Source organism: Chondrus crispus, genomic scaffold, assembly GCF_000350225.1.
Source record: "Chondrus crispus Stackhouse genomic scaffold, scaffold_53, whole genome shotgun sequence".
Lineage (NCBI taxonomy): Eukaryota > Rhodophyta > Florideophyceae > Gigartinales > Gigartinaceae > Chondrus > Chondrus crispus.
This window is the reverse complement of record NW_005178511.1, coordinates 105439-124820: the sequence shown is the minus strand read 5'-3', so window position 1 is coordinate 124820 and position 19382 is coordinate 105439. Positions and strand designations below refer to the sequence as shown.

General features: G+C 58.0%; 2 protein-coding genes; one reads left to right on the top strand and one right to left on the bottom strand.

Annotated features, from left to right (window-relative positions):
• Window positions 1-1206: 1206 nt before the first annotated feature.
• CHC_T00006841001 (hypothetical protein) lies at window positions 1207-2091 on the bottom strand. XM_005710097.1 is given in 2 exon segments: window positions 1207-1713; window positions 1714-2091. The coding sequence occupies 1 exon segment, from the start codon at window positions 2089-2091 to the stop codon at window positions 1714-1716; it is 378 nt and encodes a 125-aa protein (XP_005710154.1). The 3' UTR covers window positions 1207-1713.
• Window positions 2092-16546: 14455 nt separating this feature from the next.
• CHC_T00006840001 (hypothetical protein) lies at window positions 16547-18076 on the top strand. The gene is made up of 2 exons (XM_005710096.1): window positions 16547-17848; window positions 17903-18076. The coding sequence occupies exons 1-2, from the start codon at window positions 16547-16549 to the stop codon at window positions 18074-18076; spliced, it is 1476 nt and encodes a 491-aa protein (XP_005710153.1).
• Window positions 18077-19382: the final 1306 nt, after the last annotated feature.

The window sequence follows — 19382 nt, the reverse complement described above, 5'->3', positions numbered from 1 at the left end:
GGTATGTGTGATGAGTAGTTAGGGTTTATGGTTATAATTGTGTTTTTTGGGGGGGGGAGGGGGGGTGAGGGGAGCGAGGGGAGTTGGAGTGGGAGAGACCGGATGGAGGTGTCCATTGAGAAGGGGGGAAAGACGTGGTGGGGACACGGGCCGATTGCACGGGCCGGGCGGAGAGCGGAATCGTGAGACTCGAGTATGAGCGGACACGGTGCCGTCTCCTGAGTGAGTGAGTGTAATTTAATCAGCAACTATCTTTAGCTTGGAAGCCCTAGGGCTCTCCTCAAGCATCGACCTCTCCGAATAGATAGGACTATTAGACCTCACGCGGTCGTGCAGGGGACAGCGCGGACGGAGCAGAGTAAGTGCACGCTTCCCAACGGAGACCTCGAGTGGAAAAGCACTACTGCCGCACACCAAAACGCAAAAGCAGTGTTACAGCGAAGAACATATAAACTTCTTGTGCTCGAGCGCGACGCGCCCTCAGTCGTCAGTCTTGAGCTTGCTTCTCGTCCTTGCCAACCCAACAGTGCGAGCAATAGCACTCTCGGCGGCCGGAAAGCACGGCCATGCATTTGCTACTTGCCGTCGTGTGCCGTAGTGTATTCATAGAGTGTTAAACCGCTTCAACGACGTCCGTACGTCTAATTTCGACACGGTCGCTGGATATCAAGGGCGGTGCCAGGAAGCAGTCGCGCATTCGATTCGCGCGTTGCACCTTGACAACAATGAGTAAGCGGTCAACGAATCGTCCTGAGTGTGGTCTACATCATCTCGAGGCGAGGCTGCGCTACCAGCAAAGCGTGTAATTACCATAGCGTTCTTACCTTGCTGCAAATGCAACTCTCGAGTGCGGGGCGGTGGCAGCCGGTCGGTGGAATACATGAACTGCGTTGACTGGGAAGCTGTGCCCAGCTCGGTTGGAACGATGCTGGCTGAGGCGTACGTCGTCTAGAGGGGGGGCCAGGCGCACACTGTGACAAGAGGTGATCCAACTTCCCACATGTTTGCGAGAGAAACAGAATGGAAGTGCGTCAGGATGTCAGTAGGGTGGAGGCGGCTAAGCAAGTGGGGGGGAGGAGGGGTAGGGCCGCGGGTGGGCGTTTTCCCAGTAGATTTAGCGCGAAGAGACAGGCTTAAGGTTTACCCTTTTCTCGTGTCGCTCGCATCCCCCTTCTGCCCCCCTTTCCGGCTGCATCACTGTGACAGTTTAAAAAGAGATTGGGTTGCGTGAGGCCGAACGGTTGGGCCGTCTGTGTTTATGGAGAGGATGGGAAGAAGCAGAGGATTGGATAGAGGCAGGTTGTTTGAGAGATACGAAAAAACATATGGAGGCGAGTTTTTGCTCTCCTCAGGCAAGATATCGCGTAGTGAGCGGGACTAGATACGTGCGTGGCCCCTATGTATGTGGGGCATGGGCAGAAGGGAACACACTGGCAAGGCCAAACGAGAAGCTCGAGACGGTGAGAGGTGGTGGGGCCAGCGCGGGAGGCAAGCATCGCGCGTAGCGAGAGCGAAGGGGATTTCAGGAGACTCAGAGACGCGTCGAGGAGAGCGGGGGACCCGGCTGATACCATGGTCATGCCAGCAAGGTTTAGAATTTTCGACGCACAGGCGACTGTTATGAAAGTCACCATCGCGCTGCCCCAGGTCGACAAGGCGTCCAACATCTCGAGGTGGCAGGGATGCACCTCTGCCCATTTTCCGTTGGCGAAATTATTCCTTCTTTGCCGTCTGCAGGGCTTGGAGCTCCGCCTTACGCGCGACACGGATGGCAGTATGCAGGAAGGCGTGGACTCCGAGTAGGACGCCAAGCACAGCGGCGGGGATCGCTTCTTTGGTGAAGCGGGAGTCATCCATAAGGTAATGCGTAGCGAGTGCACCCCCCATCAGGGGCGCCAGTGCATACGCGGCTGTCGGGGTGAAGAGAAGCAAGACTCCCAATGTGAGCTCCGTACCTCCAATGGCATTGCGGAGGACGTCGGGACGGACGCCCAATGCGGACAGACGCAATGCTTCCAACCACTGCGGGGATTTGTCGAGCATTTCCTGGTGTGCTGGATGCAAGGGCAGGAGCTTAGCGAGCGCGGCCATGACAAAGACGAAGCTGAGAAAGTAGGACAGGACCGCGGCCGGGACTGTTAGGATGGACGATGGCATTTTGCGGGGAAAGGGGTGCCTGCGGGAGGACGCGGAGACGCGGCACGGTAGAGGATATGCGAGGAGAGCGCGAGCGCGGGCACGAACAAGAGCTAGAGGTGGAGTGTCAGGCGAGAACGGGGGAGGCGGCAAGTGGGGGAGAGCGGGGGTTCGGGAGCGCAAGAAAGGGTTTTCGAGAAGGAGGGCACGTAACGACGCGCTGGTGGCTACAGTAGAATTTTGGGGTTCGACTTGTCCTTATTGGTATTGGAGGGTGGATGGATCTATGGACGCATGAGATAATTCTGTTTTGAAGGGTTTGGACATGTCACAAACTTTGTTGATTGGTGCAATGAAGCCCGTCCCGAATTATGGCGCGACATCATTGGCCAATGAAGTCTTCATCAAAACAAACAACTCCTCGGCCCTTTGGCCTTCTTGAGTAACACGCAATTGTCTTTGACTGGACGCAGAATTCCAGCGCTTCAGGTCTAGAGCGCTTGACCTCAACTGCTGACCGCTGCGCATCTCCAAAGGGCTGACGACAGTGTGGTTACATCCAGACGACATGACAGTACGGCATACCACAGTAATAAGACATACCCAATAGGGCATACCGTAGTCGCGACGCAATAAAGTCTCCGACGGCCACTCAATTTTCACCTTGAAACTTCATCCCAAACGTGCAACACCCGCTCCCTCGGGGATCGGGGGGTATCGGAGTTCACGGAACCACAGGTTATGGGCACCACGAACCACTGAGCACGATCCGTCCCACCTAACCCCGCACACAGAAGACGTTAAACATAGCGCACGCAGCGCAACAAGACGAACCGATCTGCACAATCGCACAAGACCATCCAACGACCTCCTCCGATTCGTCACACCAACAAACAACGAGCAGATCACCAGCCAAGACATCTCGAAATGAGCCAGAGAATCAGCATGTCCTAGGGATGCCTCCCACTACTCACCCTCTCCAATTTCTCTTACTGGTATGATGCACTACAACTCCACGCAAGAACGATCGACGCACAAGACCATCTCAACCAAACGATAATCCAAGCGACCGATCCAGCCCAAAGGAAGGCGCAACAAAACAAGCAAGATCATCTCACGAAGGCCATCATGCAAAGCCTCAGTGAGAGCGTAGTGAGACTGCTACCACAACAAGTTCTAAGATATGACTCGCAAAGAATCCGCAGTATACTGAAAGATGTCGTTGACACCAGCTCCAACGAGAACCACGAACTCTTGGACGCCGAGGCCCGCAACCTCCAGTACTAATCAGGACAAGGGCTCAAAGAATATGTCAACGGACACAGAGACATACTTTACAGAATGCAGGTCTCTGGATATCCAAACATCGACAGTGAACGCACCACGGTCCAATACATGGTACAAGGGCTGGCGCAACACGCGGACATGCACACACTAGCCATAATGATGGCATGCACACCCCCAGACACCATGCGTGAGTTCACGAATCACACCCCACAAGCTCAACTGATCCAAGCGCAAGCACACACACACCAGGCTCAGCCATCTGCTGCACCACACACAAAATGGGATAAATACCCAGAGAACCGCAGACTGCAAAGCACCACCAAACCGAGAACCACACAGAGACACTACGACTGACCACAAGGCCACAAAGGCACCTGGGGCCACATCCCCGGCAGTGTCACGCACAGCACTGACAAGTGCTTCGCACGGAGACAGTACCCCACACCACGCAAAGCACACGCGAACAGAGCCACAGCGTCCAACAACGGCAACCACGAGCAAAGCGCAGAAAACAGCGAAGTGAATGAGCTCTGCGAACGCCTCCAAATATTGGAAGACGTAATTGCAGGGCAACAGGACACGTTCGAAGGTAAGGACACATTCATATTAGATTCCGGTGCACAACCGACGCATACCGCTACACCCCACGCGAGCATGCATCCCAGCACCGATATACTGACACAGAATGCTACTGGACAACGCCTACGCATCACACACTCTGGCAACATTGTAATACAGACGAAGAATAACAAGATCCGTCTACCAGCTGTCCACACACCGGAAATCCAACAAAATCTCCTCTCCGTACACGACCTGACTGCACACGGTCATGTCACATTCACAAGAACACACGCACGACTGCATGCACCCATCAAGATACCAACATACTAACGGCACCCTACTCGAAAGTACAATATAGATTCACACATGAGTCACAGCCAACCGCCAAAGGCGCACGTACGTACCCAAGTAAGAAAAGAACGATAAAAACAAAGACAACTTCCCAAAAAACAAAAAACAAACAACGGGCACCCACAAAAAGTCATAAACACAGCATTCCGTACTCGGTACCAACCAAAAGCAAACCCACTCTGCGCACCACAACAGCACCCCAAAACTCAGAAGCTAAACGGAACGCCACACAACAACTCATGCACGAGTGGCACCTCAAATTGGGCCATGCCCACACGAAAACCATATCCATAATGTCCAAGAACGGCCTCTTGCCATCCGTACCGAAAGGGCTAACAGACAACAACGCACAGATAACCTGCAGTGGCTGTATTGACGGCAAAACGACGGCCAGACCCCACAGGAGAACCAAGCACCACGCCGCAAGAGGATACAGCCTCTCATCGGACGTATGTGGACCCATAAAGCCGCCATCCACACACAACGCTAATTATTTCATAACAATAGTTGACACGGCAACACGGTACCTATGGGTATTCTGTCTCAACAACAGAACACATGTCCTGACGATCATCATCAACGCCATTGAGCACATCGCCGCCCAGAACGAGCGATACCCGCGACTCTTGGTAACCGACAAAGCAAAAGAGTACCTAGCCAAATCAGGACAAGAAGAGCTCAAAAAGAGAGGAATTCACTTTCGCCCGACTACCCCGTACAATCCTCAGGAGAATGCGCTGGCAGAAAGGATAAAACGCACGCTGATGGAGAAAGTGAGAGCGCGACTGTCGCACAGCCAACTCCCAGATGCATATTGGCTGGACGCACTCTACAACGCGGTATTTAAATACAACTTAACATACTATCACGGACTGAAAAGCCTCCCGCATACGGCATGGCACGGCACCGCACCGCAAATGCGGAAAATGTTCACATTTGGACAAGTAGGCTACACGCCGATTCACAAGCCCAACGCCCCGAAGCTGCAACACAAGGCCATCCCAATAAGATACATGTACGGAATAGACAACACACACATCTGTGTGCAACACATTGTCACACGCAAATACACAAAAATGCGTGCAAACAACTTCCGTCCGTACCACCAACACAGGAACCCCTGCACGACCACGACAACAGCCTTCGGAACTCGAACAGAGCCCCGACGAAGCCACTCGCAAATGACACAAAACGCAAAGAAGAAAACCCCGCACAACCGCAAACGCACCAAGCGCACAGTGCCAACAAAAATCGACATAACAACCACACCGCCGAAGACACTGAAACAAGCGCGACCGTACCCCGACGCGCACAACTGGAGCACAGCGCACGACGCCGAATTGGAGCAAATAGACGACATGAAGGCGATAGAGTGGGCATCACAGAAACCCCGAAACGCAAGCACAGCCATCATCCCGACCACCATCACTTACCGATACAAACATGGACACGGGAAAGGGACCACAACGAGGAAAGGGCGATGCTCGATACGAGGAGACCGCATGAAACCCCACGAGCACTACGATCTCGAAAACACGGCCACGTACATGGCAGACCGCACCACGATCAGAACGCTATTCGCCATAGCAGCCTCCATGAATATGGACATCGAGCATTTCGACATCACTGGTGCATATTTGCATGAGAAATACCAACACGAAAACCGAGTATACGTGTGGCAGCCTCAACGCTTCGATGGCACGTACAAACACAGAAGCACACATGGCGAGCTGAAGGGCAGCTTATACGGGACTCCAGCGGCAGCCAATATATACAGTACAGAGCTACACCATCACCTCAAACGCCATGGTTACAAACAAATGAGATCAGACACCTCACTGTTCACAAAAAACAAAAAGGGCACACCATACTCGTAGGTATTAGCATGGACGACTTCCTCCCAATCGCTACCAGCCCAGCCCTCATCAATGACCTATACACAATCCTCCAAAAAAGTACAAGGTCAAGAGAATAGGGCGGCCAAGCAAGTACCTCAACTGGACAATAAGGTACAGCAAGGAAGGAATACACCTATCCCAACCAGAGCACATCGACAACGTTGTGGATGTGGTATAAACCCGTGCCACTGTAGTAACCTTTTCGCGCTACTCGTGTACACGTGTATCTAGATAACTCAAGTACCCCGACGTACAGTACCAAGCCCATTTACACCAGCCTTGCTCGCTTTCGACACGCGCACACGTGGACCTACTACCGCGCTTGTACAAGTGTGTATTATGACGCGACCTCGTGAGCTCTAGCCGTTACATCTCGACCGCGATCTAGTACAGTATATAGTGTCGTTGGCGCTTGCGCCGGGTGGGTTTGGGGACAAGCAACCAAGGACCAAGGACGCGACTCTTGTTCTTGGATTTGCGCAGTACTAACTAACTTCTTCTCTTTCACGCTCTCTCGTTCTCCTCGCTCGCGCCCTAGGACTCTCGTGGCCACGTCGCGTGTTGCCTCCCCGCTCGCGCGCACGGTTCGCTGGCCGTGTGTTAGCCCCGCTGGGTCGAGAGCACCGCGTCGTTCGCTTCTAGTCTCCGTGGTTCGCGAGCACACCCGGGTTCTACAGTCTCCCGAAAGCCTCTACCACTTCCCCCTAGCTACCTAGTACACGACCACACGAACGACCCTTGTTTTAGCACGTGACCACGTTTCGCGTTCTACTACACTGGTCTCCCGACCTAGAAGTGTACTTCCCTTTGCCTTTTCACGATTTCCTTCTTCTCCTTCCGTGGCACTCTTCCCCTTCACTTCGTCCTTCCCCCGAGATGCCACCCGAGACCCGATCTACCACACGCTCCGCGCAGCCCACGATGCAACAAAAAGCGCTCGAAACAGCGAGCAACCCACACGGAAACACGTCTGCATGCGCGCCGGTTGACACGTTGGCGAGCTTTGTGGTACAATTCCACACCGCGACCCCCCGTGGGAGATGAGAACCGTCGAGACGGGCGGTTACTACTGTAGTAATCGTGCACGCGCCCTCTGCAAGCACAGCAGTACCTCCACGGCGTACACGTGGCACGACCGTTGGCGCCGGTGGTGGCCACGGGCACACGTGTGCGACCCGTCCGGTAAGTAATTAGCAATTAGTGGTTAATGGCACAAATTTACCCATTTAGTACAGGAGCTGGTATGCAGTATGTAACAGCTACTGTAGCGGGACAGGTGTCCTGGCGTCCCACTTAGGGGGTAAGACCGGGGGCACCTGCCCCGTCCCAGTAAACGGAGGGAGACTCGCCTCACTTCCCTTTACGGCTTTTTGCTAACTCCGTCCGGTTTTACCTCTAAGTCTCAGGCTTCTAACCCGTGACCGGCCGTCCGGATCTGACACCACCGACCGGCCGCGCGTCACCGGCCACGTGAGCCTTCCCTCTTTTCGAGTCCTTCCGTACGGTTCGCGCTCTCGTGGGTTACCCAGCGTCGCGCGCTCCCTTACCTCTAACCCCCCCTCGTTCCGAGTGGTCGGGACGAAGGTAGTTATACCACATTTTGGTACTCTTGTGGAGGGAAAAACTACAGAGGTTGAGTCCGCACTGGATCGCCAGCGCGAGCAACTACCGATCGGATTGAAAGAGGTCGAAAATCACCGCGTCGATCGCCAGTGATCATCGACGATGAACCGTGCGGATTCCGCCTGAGAAGATACCGCCTCCGGGCGAGCAAGTACCCGCAGTGGCAGAGGCGCACAGCGCCCCCGGATCGACAATCCGGAAGCCCTGCTACGCCGGCCGCCTACCAGGGGCCAGAAGACCCCTTCCGTTTCGGACACCACCGCCGGGCTACCGGCTGGTGGGGGGAACCGCGTACAAGTACTGTACGACGCGTTACTCCCGCGACTACAAATCTGGATGGAGGATTTCCTCGCTGAGGAACTACCTCAGGTCGTCCAGGTTTGCCTCGACCGAACGGCACCAAGACTGGTGGCGGAGCATGTGGACACCGCGCTCCGCGCCCTGCTGGACGAGAAGATTGCCCCCCTCGTAGGCGACGATGTGGTGGCAGCGCTCGCCGCGGAGGAGGACGAATCTCCGACCGCATTGGCTCTAAAGGGAGCTATTAGCTCCGCCGTGGCCATCCGTCTGGCCACGACATTTACCGAAACGGGAGGCGCGGTACCGCCGCCGGCGCCGCGCCGTGAAACCGTTCCGGACTCAAGCTTTAATATCGCTGATCCGATCGGCGCCGTACCCGGGATCGATAGGATGGACCCTCACCCGGAGGCCAGAGCCATCTATCTCCCAACCGTTCACGGTGCTACAGGGAGGACCACAGAAAATGTCCTCCCCATACTCGCCGGTACGAGCGACCCACGCGGGACAGACAACCGCCTGGGGCTCCCCGAGACAGAGAATCGGGACCCGTACCGGTTGAGCAGAAGACGTGCACCCGGCACGCACAGGACCGAAGCGGAATACACCCGGTATTCAGACGCAGAAGACCCCCGTCACAGGACGGATGAAGACCGCGAGGAACGCCGCTGGCGATACCGCGATAACCGCGAGGTACGCCACGGGCGATACCGCGATGCTGGAGGGGGAGGATACCCCTCCGATGATGACCCATCCGGTTCGGAAGACTCTCCCAGGCGGACCACAGGGCACGCCGCGATAGAAGCCGAGACCGGCACCGGCACGACCCGTCCGACTCGGAAGACTACCACACCGAGTCGGATGAGGAGCGTCGTCGCTCGAGCAGACACCGCCGGGCTGCCCTGACGAGCGACGAGCGACGGCCCACGGTAATCAGGCCCCTCAATGACCTGTTTACCAAGGCCGTCAACTACAAGACCTACCGCCTGGAACGGCGTAGCTCGCGCTACGACTCCACAGTAGCGCGACACATTAGCCGTTACCGGAAAAAACTGGACGTGCAGATGAGGTCCCACACGTTCAGCGGTCAAGATCCGATTGCGGTATTGGGATTCCTCGCACGCCTCAAGATGGCGTGCGACCACAACGGGATTACCGAAGGAGCCGCCGCGTGGTGCTTCCAATTCTACCTGACCGGGCAGCTCACGCCTTACTCCAGTCCCGTCTCAATGGAAACACCATGGCGATTGACGTGGAGCGGCGCGAGCTGCTCCGGACATATTCACAGGTGGTCAACTTTCTGTTGCGCACCTATGCTACCGACGAGGTAATTTCCGAAGCGGTTGGGGATGTGACCTCCTTCCGTCAAAGTTCAAACATGACGGAGGAGGTTTACAGTAACCACCTCTGGGACAAAGCACTCCGCTGCGGTACGGTATTCTCCGACAGGCGGTTGAAGTCCCTGTTCGTCGAGGGGTTACTGCCCGCCACGTGCGCGCAGGTTCGTAATTTCCTCGCCACGCACCCGGATGTGGACTACCAATCCGTCGCTCGCTATGCGCAAGCGATCGGGGAAACTAATCGGGCGTCCCGTCGACACGGGATGTCCGCCATGGCGCACCGAGAGCCGTCCGCAGCGGCTAGAAGATTTGACTGCACCGCAAAGACGAGGCCCGTGCTGTCGGTTGAGTCGGCATCCGACATCCCGACGGCCGGGGGATTTGCTGAAGAAGCAATCCTGGCCGTGACGGACCAAACCGCCACGCCGACCTCGATGAGCTCGCCACCGACGAGTTATTATCCGTCGCCGGCAGCCTCGACGGCGGGTGCCCCGGTTCCGCCCGCCAACCCTGGCGACGTGCGCACCGGACCGTACGGGAGGCAAGGGCAGGATCCACGCGTCCGGTTCTCCGGCGGGAGATTCCCGGACCGCCACCGTGCCGGTTCTGCCTTGACACCACGCACCGACAAGAGGGGTGCCCCGTCGTTGCCGATGCAGGCCTGCGGGCCAAGCTTCTGGAGTCACGAGAGGCCAACTAACAGAAGCTACGCATCCGGCAGGGCCTCCGCCCGGGATCCCCGTTCAACCGCCAGGGGCCGTCCGCTCGGAGAAACCAGCGTCCGACGGCCCCCGCGGGCGTGAACGTGATAGAAGAGCCGCATCACGGCCCTACCGAAGACCACGTGGCGCAAGCCGCGGACGAAATCCGCGAGGACTTGCTGCTGACGGGGGAAGCCGGGGAAGCCGCGTAGAGGCGACGACGTCTCTCCCCGTGCCCAGCCTCAGAAGCTTAGGCACCCCCGATCCGGCTGCGCCAGTGGAAGCGCAGCCGGGTAACCGAACGAAAGTCCAGGCCATCTGCTTCTTCAAGAAGCAGAATTACAAGATCTCCGCGACGGTTGGTCAGAAGCAGGCGTTGATGTTCGCCATCACGCCAGTGCTTGACTCAGGAGCCGGCCCGAACCTCACCCATTTACGGTGTGTCGCCGAGTCTTGGCGACCATCGATAAAACCGGTTCGGAGCCCAGCGCTCATCGACGCGTCAATCCGCGCGATGAAGGCACTAGGGGAAATCCCCCTGCTCGTCCGAATCGGTGAGTTTGTGGCGCGCGTTCCGTTCCTGGTAGTCACGAGCCTCGCCGTAGACTGTATCCTCGGTACGACTTCCCTGGATCGCCACGTCAAGGCGATCCTCCCACCGCAACGGAAGGTCGTGTTCCACGACGCGCCACCCGTGGCGTTGGTCGGAACAACCCCCTCGAGGCACGACCGCAAGATGGCCTCGAGGAGCACCGCACGACAACTACCGCCGTCGGATAAACCCGAACGGAAGCAGGTGGCGTTCCCCGCCAACACACCGTCACGGAAGATCCGCCTCGTCAGAGGGGTGACAATTCCCCCGATGACGCAGGCCATGGTGAGGGTCGCCACGCCGGTGGGGGGGCTGTGTTTTTTACAGAACTCCCCAAAAACCGCGCACAAGAATTTGACCCTCATAGCACAGGGGGTCATGGATGTTGTCCCCGAAAACCCGTTCTCGGTAATGCTCAGCAAATTTTGGGCACCGCTCGGCTCACATCCCGAAGCATACCGTAGTCGGACTGGCTCTTCCGTCGCCCACTCACATCCTGACCCTTGGCAACTTGGCCGCGGAAGCGGCCGAAGCTAACGAAGGGGGAGGGATATTTAATTCCAACCTCTCAACCGCAAAGGATGGCGCGGAAGAAGCCGCCGACAACCGTACGGACAAGGACGGGGCTGAACAAGCCACACCGCCCAAGGCGCATCTCGGGGCGGTTGGAACGGATAAACCCGGAGACACCGCCGCCCCTGAGGAGGACCCCAACGCCTGGCAGGAGGACGTCCACATCGGTGCCGAGGACGAGGAGGTACGCTCGGAGATCCTCGAGGTACTGTCCGAATTCAAGGACATGTGGACCGGCCGGCTGGGAAAAATCGGGGCCACGAAGCACCGGATTGAGCTCAAGCCCGGTGCTCGCCCGATTTACCAGGCGCCTTACCGCGCCGGACCAACCGCACGGGAAAAAGATAAAACGGAGATCGACGGCATGCTCCGGGCAGGGCTAATCGAACCCGCCACGGCCGAATGGGCAAGCTCCGTGGTATTCGTCCCTAAAAAGGATGGTACCATGCGGTTCTGTGTCGACTACAGAAAGCTCAACGCAGTCACCGTTCAGGATTCCTATCCGTTACCGAGGATGGCCGAGTGCATCGATTCCCTCGGCGACGCTACTGTCTTTACCACGCTGGATTGCAACAGCGGGTATTGGCAAGTAGAAATTGCCGAGGAGGACCGCGACAAGACGACGTTCGCGTCGCACTGCGGGTTGTACCGATTCCTCCGCATGCCGTTCGGTTTGAAGAACGCCCCCGCTACCTTTCAGCGGGCCGTCGACATCATACTATCGCGGGTAAAATGGGAAACCGCACTGGTCTACCTGGATGATGTTATCATCTACTCCAAGACCGTAACGGAACACGTCATGCACGTCCGCGAGGTTCTACGCCTACTGCGGGACGCAAGCGTGTCGCTGAAGCTGTCGAAGTGCGCCTTCTTCGACACGTCGGTCACCTACCTGGGACACGTGATTCGACCAGGCAGGTTGGAGGTCGAGCGCCGCAACGTGGTCGCCATCGAGCGCGCTCGTCCTCCCCAGAACCAAACGGAATTGCGGTCATTCTTAGGAATGTGCAATGTTTACCGCCGGTTCGTGAAGGGCTTCGCGAAGATAGCCGCTCCGTTAAACCGGAAAACGGGCAAGAACCAACCCTTCGAGTTCGAAGTCCTGACCGATGAGGAATACGAGGCGTTCGTGGAACTGAAGAAGCGCCTCGTGTCCCCACCGATATTGGCCCTACCCCGTTACGGAAAGAAGTACACCCTGGATACAGACGCGTGCGCGTACCAGGTCGGCTGCGCCCTGCTACAGGAGCAGCCGGACGGCGACCGCCTACCGATCGGTTATTGGAGCCGCGCCCTCACGGACGCGGAGAAGAACTACACTACTACCGAGAAGGAACGCCTCGCCGTCGTGTGGAGTATTCTCACGCTTCGACCATACCTGTATGGGAATACGTTCGACCTCCGTACGGATCATGAGGCCCTCCGCTGGGTTCTCAACCTGGTGGATAGCTCCGGCCGGCTAGAGCGCTGGCGTTTCCGCCTAGCCGAGTACGACTACGACGCACAGTACCGACCGGGTATTAAGCACCAACTTGCGGATGGTGTATCACGCCTTCGAGTTGACGGCGCAACCTCCGAACCGGTTGACGACGAGGTCCCGTGTTTCGCGGTACAATGGCGAGAGGAGGAGCATAACACCCGCCAAGGTACCGTACACTGGGAGACCCCCGTCGACCCGGGGAGAGCTGAGCACGCGTTCGCGGTTATACCCGAAGAACGCGACGTCTCATCCGTAACCGTGGAAGAGTTCCTTCGGGAACAGGCCGAGGACTCCTTCTGTAGGGCGGCCGCCGAGACCGTGGGGAACCCGGACTCGCGTTACGACGTTGACCGATACGGGTTCGTCGTCCGCAAGTCCCCCCTCGATGGGACCATGCAGCGGGATGTACCGAAACGGCTCAGGGCGAAGATATTGTACCTCGCCCATCATCTCCGCCTGGCAGGACACCCGGGCGGTACGAGGATGTATTATACTCTCCGGCGGGAATATTATTGGCCTCATATGGCCAACGACTCCTTCAGTACCGTACGGAATTGCGCCTCGTGCGCCGCCACCCGGGGAACCCTGGTGCGGCATCAAAAGAACCTCAAGCTATTCCCAGCGGCAGGGCGGCTGGATTTCGTCGCCATGGACCTGCTGGGTCCTTTGCCGAAGACGGCGCACGGGAATCGCCACGTGCTCGTCATGACCGACCGGTTAACTAAGCTGAGGCGCAGTATCCCGTTACGGACCACCACCGCGTCGGTTGTGGCTAACGCCTTCTTGGACAACTGGGTCTACGTATACGGCGCACCACGTTACGTGCTAACCGATAACGGACCGCAGTTTGCCGCCAAGTTCTTCGACGCGGTGTGTGCCCTCCTGGGGGTGAGGCATTACCTGACTACCGCCCAGCACCCCCAGACGAATGGGCAAACCGAGCGGTTCAACCGTACTCTTGTACAGCGCCTCCGACATTATGTCGCGGAGCATCAGAGGGACTGGGACGAATACATCCAGCCCCTGAACTTCGCGTATAACACGCAGGTCCACCGGTCGACGGAGACAACCCTGTTCGACCTGGTGCTGACGCGACCACCGACCGTTCGAGACGTATCGAATGAGTAGACGAGCCAGGTACAGCCGCGAGCTGTGATCATCAGGCCGTCCATGTCTTCGTAACGACACGGACCCAAGCCGAAGCCCGAGCAAGGCCGCCCGTACAGACGCGCGACGAACCGCGAGGCGACGACGAAGCCCCCGCTCTCCAAGGACCTAATTAGTTTTGGGAGGAGAACGGCGAGTTCGACGCCGCCGACATCCAGCGCGCCGAAGACCCCGAGGCTGGCGCGCTCGACTCCCCGGTCGCCCCACCGCAGGACGACCTTCCGGCCCCTCTTACGATAGAGGAAATAGCCGAGGAGCAACGCGTGGATGACTTCTGCCAAACCGTTTTGGCACGACAGTCCGAGTCTCGAGACTCTGCGTTCTTCGAGGACCACCAAGGGGTGCTCAAACGGAGACACCCCTTCGATCCTGATACCGTACAGGTGGTGGTGCCTCGGACGCTCCGCGCCAGGCTCCTTCGCCTGTGCCACAACCCGGCCATCGCCGGGCACCCGGGCCAGAACCGGATGTACTACGCACTGCGACGCGAGTACCACTGGCCCCACCTGGCTGCAGACGTCGCAGCCACGGTGCGAGGGTGCTGAACCTGCGCGATGAACCGAGTCAAGCTGAGGAAACATCTCAATCGATTGAGATTGTTCCCAGCTACGAGGCCCCTCGAGAGCCTGGCGATCGACATCTTGGGGCCGCTCCCCAAGACGAAGACAGGAAAACAGTTCCTGCTCGTGACTACGGACCTCTTCAGTAAGCTAACGCAAGTCGTGGCGCTCCGCACGATAACTGCGTACACGGTCGCAGTTGCGTTCTGCGACTCGTGGGTGTTCAAGTATGGCGTCCCTCGCACGTTGCTTTCGGACAACGGCCCTCAGTTTAATGCCAAGTTCTTCCACAGCACGTGCCGTGTTCTGGGGATAACGAATTTGTACACTTCGGCGTACCATCCCCAGACGAACGGGCAAGTCGAGCGATATAACTGAACAATCGCCTCGATGCTGCGGAACTACGTGGGTGAACACCAGGACGACAGGGATGTGTACGTGGGGCCGCTAACGTATGCGTACAGCCCCCACGTACATCGCACCACACGCACCACGCCGTTTGAGCTCGTGCTCAGCAGGCCACCGCCGGAATTCTCTCTCCGAGGGACGGACGGCGACGCGCCCCCTTCCGATAGGGGGACCCAACGTGCCGAGTTCCTCAAGACCTTGGACTCGACTATCCAGGAGGCCTATGGGAGCCTGCGTCGGACGCAGGCTCGCTACAAGCGCGACTTCGATAAGCGCATACGACGTATTAATTCCCGACTCCGTCCCGGAGAATATGTATATCTGAACCCCACCGATGGGGGGAAGACATCAAACAAGCTCGCCTCCCCGGCTGTCGGACCGTACCGGGTTCTCGCGAACGACCAGCGCACCATCACGATCGATCGTGATGGAGTTACAGAACGCGTCTCCGCAGACCGCTGCGTCTACGCGCCCTCGCCGACGGGCGCGACGCATACGAGCACGACAACTCCGGATGACCTTGCCGACAAGGTCACCGAGGGTACTCAGTATGCCGTCGAACGACTACTCCGGCATCGAACCATGGAGGACGGAACTACGGAGTTCCTCATCAAGTGGGCGGATTACGACACGCCCACCTGGACCGCGCGGACCCACGTCCTGGAGGAGTTGGTGTCTCGTTACGCCCAACGCCTCAGGAGACGCACGGGCAGAGACCTCACTTCAGACGTAAACGCGGACATTCACGCTTGAGGAGGGGGCCCTCAACCGCTCCTTCGCGGATTAACGTCAGCCTGCACGAGCAGACTGAAAGGGGATGCGCGAGAAGACGGCTGCCCCTATCGGAGGGTCACAGCATGGGACGACGCCAGACGTCAAGACGTATTGACGCACAAGACAGATATGAGGGGCCGCGATGACGCCGAGACGTACCGACAGTCAAGCCACCTGACGGCGGAACACCGCCGCCGACTCGAAGTCGGAGAAGAGGCGACACGTACGACGTGAAGGCGATCGCCCACAGTAGGGCAATTAATGGGGGAGGACACCGAGTCCTCTGATGGTTACACAGGACTGCCGAAACGCGAGCCCACTCACGCTCCCGCCTGATCACAAGGGATCCGAATCCCTCGCCCCTCCCGGAGCACGTCAGCGAGCCGCGCGGGTGACCGAAATGCCCGCCGCTCGTGTCGGCAGATCGCAGAAGACGTACGCCCCTATATAGCCCTCAAGCCGCATTCGGGCCAGCTAACCCGACGGTGGGGCGAGGAACGGCGCAGAGCCCGCAGGCAAAGGCCCCGAGAGTGGAGCTGCGCTCGCCGTAACACGCGCAAAGATACCCAAGGAAGGGGGGTAAGCAAGGACAACCCGATCGGGAAGCACCGAGATGCGCACACGAACGCGAGACGCTTCAAAACCGCCGCGGGCACATGCCCCATAAGGCCATCCCCACCGCGGAAGATTATCTATCTCTATAGCGCACATTTGTTGCTTGGCCATTGGCAGATTGCGGAGTGTAATGCCGGCCAAAATTACAGCTCTATTCGAGTTAGATAGTCTCTAATCTAATTGATGCCGATCAGCACTTTGAACATTACCGCGGCAAAGAAGTCTATTCTCTTCGCAACCTCGAGCCCACAAGGAGCGAGCATGGCGGAGCCCAATGAAGCACCTATCGATTGGAACTGGCTTGGCTGTGAGTGTGAGGAGATGAGGAAGTCCATGGGCTCGCTATCAAGCTTTAGCGGCGGTGAGCAGCAGCCAGCACTCGCTAGCGTGCACGACGACGATGACAGCGAGGATGATGAGATGGTGGTCGCGGCGGTATCATTTCTGAGCGCCAGCAGCCGGGGCATAGGGCTTCCTCCGCGCTGGCATCGTGGCTCCACACATGGCCGGAGAGTGAACAAGCGGTGCGGCTTTGACTGGGGCATGGAACGAATAGTCGATGACTATTTCGCAGAAGATTGCGTATACAGTGTCGACGACTTCGAAAGAAGGTTTAGGGTCCCAAGGCAGGTGTTTGAAAGGGTGAGGTATGCCCTTGAGGGGAGCGGCGTGTTCGTGCGGCGCGTCGATGCCTTAGGGGTCCCCGGTATTCACCCGCTGCAGAGAATCGTGGCGGCAATGCGCATGTTGTCGACAGGCGTAGGCGGTGATGTCGTGGATGAGTACTGCCGGGTGTCCAAAACCAGCGCTCTGATTTTGCTTAAGGAGTTCTCGAAAAGCGTTGTGGCCGCGTTTGGGGGCGAGTACCTTAGGGCTCCGACTGAGTCAGATCTAAGGCGCATCATGGCCATCAACGCTGCTCGCGGATTTCCGGGCTGCATCGGCTCGATCGACTGCCAGCATTATAGGTGGAGGAGCTGCCCGAAAGCTTGGGCCGGGCAGTTTCAAGGGAAAGAGAAGAGCCCTACGCTGGTATTAGAGGCAATTGCGGACGCGGAGCTATGGTTTTGGCATGTATTCTTTGGCATGCCAGGGTCGTGCAATGACATCAATGTCCTCGACTCCTCGGAGACACTTTCGGGCATCATGAAGGGGATGTTTCCGCCGAAGATTGGCTACAAAGTTGGGAGCGAGGCGATGAGCTTCCCGTACTACCTGGCGGACGGCATATACCCCAATTGGCGCATCTTCATCAAGACGTTCAAAAGCCCACAATCTGCAGAAGAGTCTGCATTCGCCCAGGCGCAAGAGGCTGTGCGCAAGGATGTTGAGCGCGCGTTTGGTGTGCTCGTGCAGCGGTTTCAAATAGTCGCGAAGCCCATCAACTTGTGGTACCGAGATGACATTGCGGCCGTTGTGAAATGCTGCGTCATTTTGCACAACATGACCGTAGAGGCCCGGCGGGACAGCTACGAGTCGGGAATGGTGCATCTGTTACAGTCTGAAGAGGCGAGGCTGTCCTCGGAGGGCGTGTCACAGATATTTCGGTGGCAATCACAGCAAGCGCTTGAAACCTCTGGCGAACTGCCTGATGGGATGTGGGCGGCGCAAGTTCTGAGCCGCGAGGAGGAGGTGACGTGCTCTGCTGCGCACAGGGAGCTGACCTGGAAGCTCATAAGGCACATTTGGGATGGCGAGGGCCGTCGCTCGTAGGTTTTATTGCGGAGACATAGGAGTAGGGCGTGCTCAGCGGGGCGAGGAGTAAAAGAAAGACTATGTTGACACCCATCAGGAGCAAAGGAGACAGTCCGCCCCCCCTACCCCGCAGTGTGGTCGCCACCGAGCCCATCTGCGGACAGCGCGGCTTGCAGACAGCTCTCTTGCTTCTTGCGAAGCATCCGCAGAATGTTGGCGACCGACCGGCCATCCTCATCAGTGGGCTTTGTCAGCAACGCCGCTGCAATTGTGGCCTGCGCAATGGCAACGGCGCTTCGGTCCTCGCGCGCCTCGTGACGGCGCCTCTCCGCTGCCAGGTCCTCTAGCCTGCTCCTTTCGGATCTGTCTTGCTGCTTCTCCGCAATATCCACCTTCCGGGTGAGCGCGTGGGCCATCGCCTGCATGGACGCAGCGACTGCCGGGTCCGCGCGGCTGCTTAAGCGCGCGGCCTTCGCGGCGCTCCTGCCGAGGGCTCTGCCGCGCCGCTTGTTCCCAATCGGCTCAGGGCTGCCCGGCAAAGGCATGGCATCAGGGACTGGAGTCGCACCTCTCGGAGCCGGGCTGGGGTCTTGATCGCCGCTCGACGACGGGGTGGGCGCGCCGGAGGCTCCGGGGCCAGCCCCATCTTCACCATCATCGCCGTCGCCCTCGCTGTTGTCATCGCCCCCTGAACCGTCGACACTGACGTGGTCAGTGTGCAGAGACCATTTGGGGTGAGCAGAGAGCACCCTCCAAGCCAGGAAGAGCGGCCACTGATGGCGGTCAAAGCTCTTGTTCTCGTAGTCCATTAGTTTCGCCCTCCCTAACAGAATTGCGACGGCCATTGCCTCGTTCTCCCCGTCTGTTGTTTCGGTTGGAGCAGAGGCCAACACTCTTCGCATGCAGGACTTGAACTTTGAACACCCAGCGGATATTTCAAACCAGTGTTGGCGAACCGCCGCCTCAGCCCTGTGGCTGTAGCGCCCGCTGGGGACGCTAGATGAAGTTGATGCACCATACTTTGCGAAGCGTTTCATTACGCCCTTGTAGAATACGGTGGCTTTTTGATCCGTCCCGTGAATCGGGTCGCACGATGTTGCAATCCAGCTTTTAGCTAGATGCTGGTTCTCCTCAGCGCTCCACGCTCGCCCACGCCCCATATTTAGACACACTCTTCTTACCTCTACGCCGTAGCCCCCCCTGCTTTCATTGCGCACACCTGCACCCCCTTGACCCATGTTGTACTGTAATCGCCCAACGAAAAGCGCGCGAGACGCGGAAGGCGCAGAAAACGCAGGAGACGCGGAAAACGCGGGAGACGCGG

What these genes read in the sequence shown, in the direction of transcription:
- CHC_T00006841001 (XM_005710097.1), bottom strand. Translation starts at nt 2,091, where the DNA reads ATGGCCGCGCTCGCTAAGCTCCTGCCCTTGCATCCAGCACACCAGGAA.
- CHC_T00006840001 (XM_005710096.1), top strand. Translation starts at nt 16,547, where the DNA reads ATGCCGATCAGCACTTTGAACATTACCGCGGCAAAGAAGTCTATTCTC. An exon ending in ACAGCTACGAGTCGGGAATG is followed by an intron (nt 17,849 to 17,902) that starts GTGCATCTGTTA and finishes GGCGTGTCACAG; the next exon opens with ATATTTCGGTGGCAATCACA.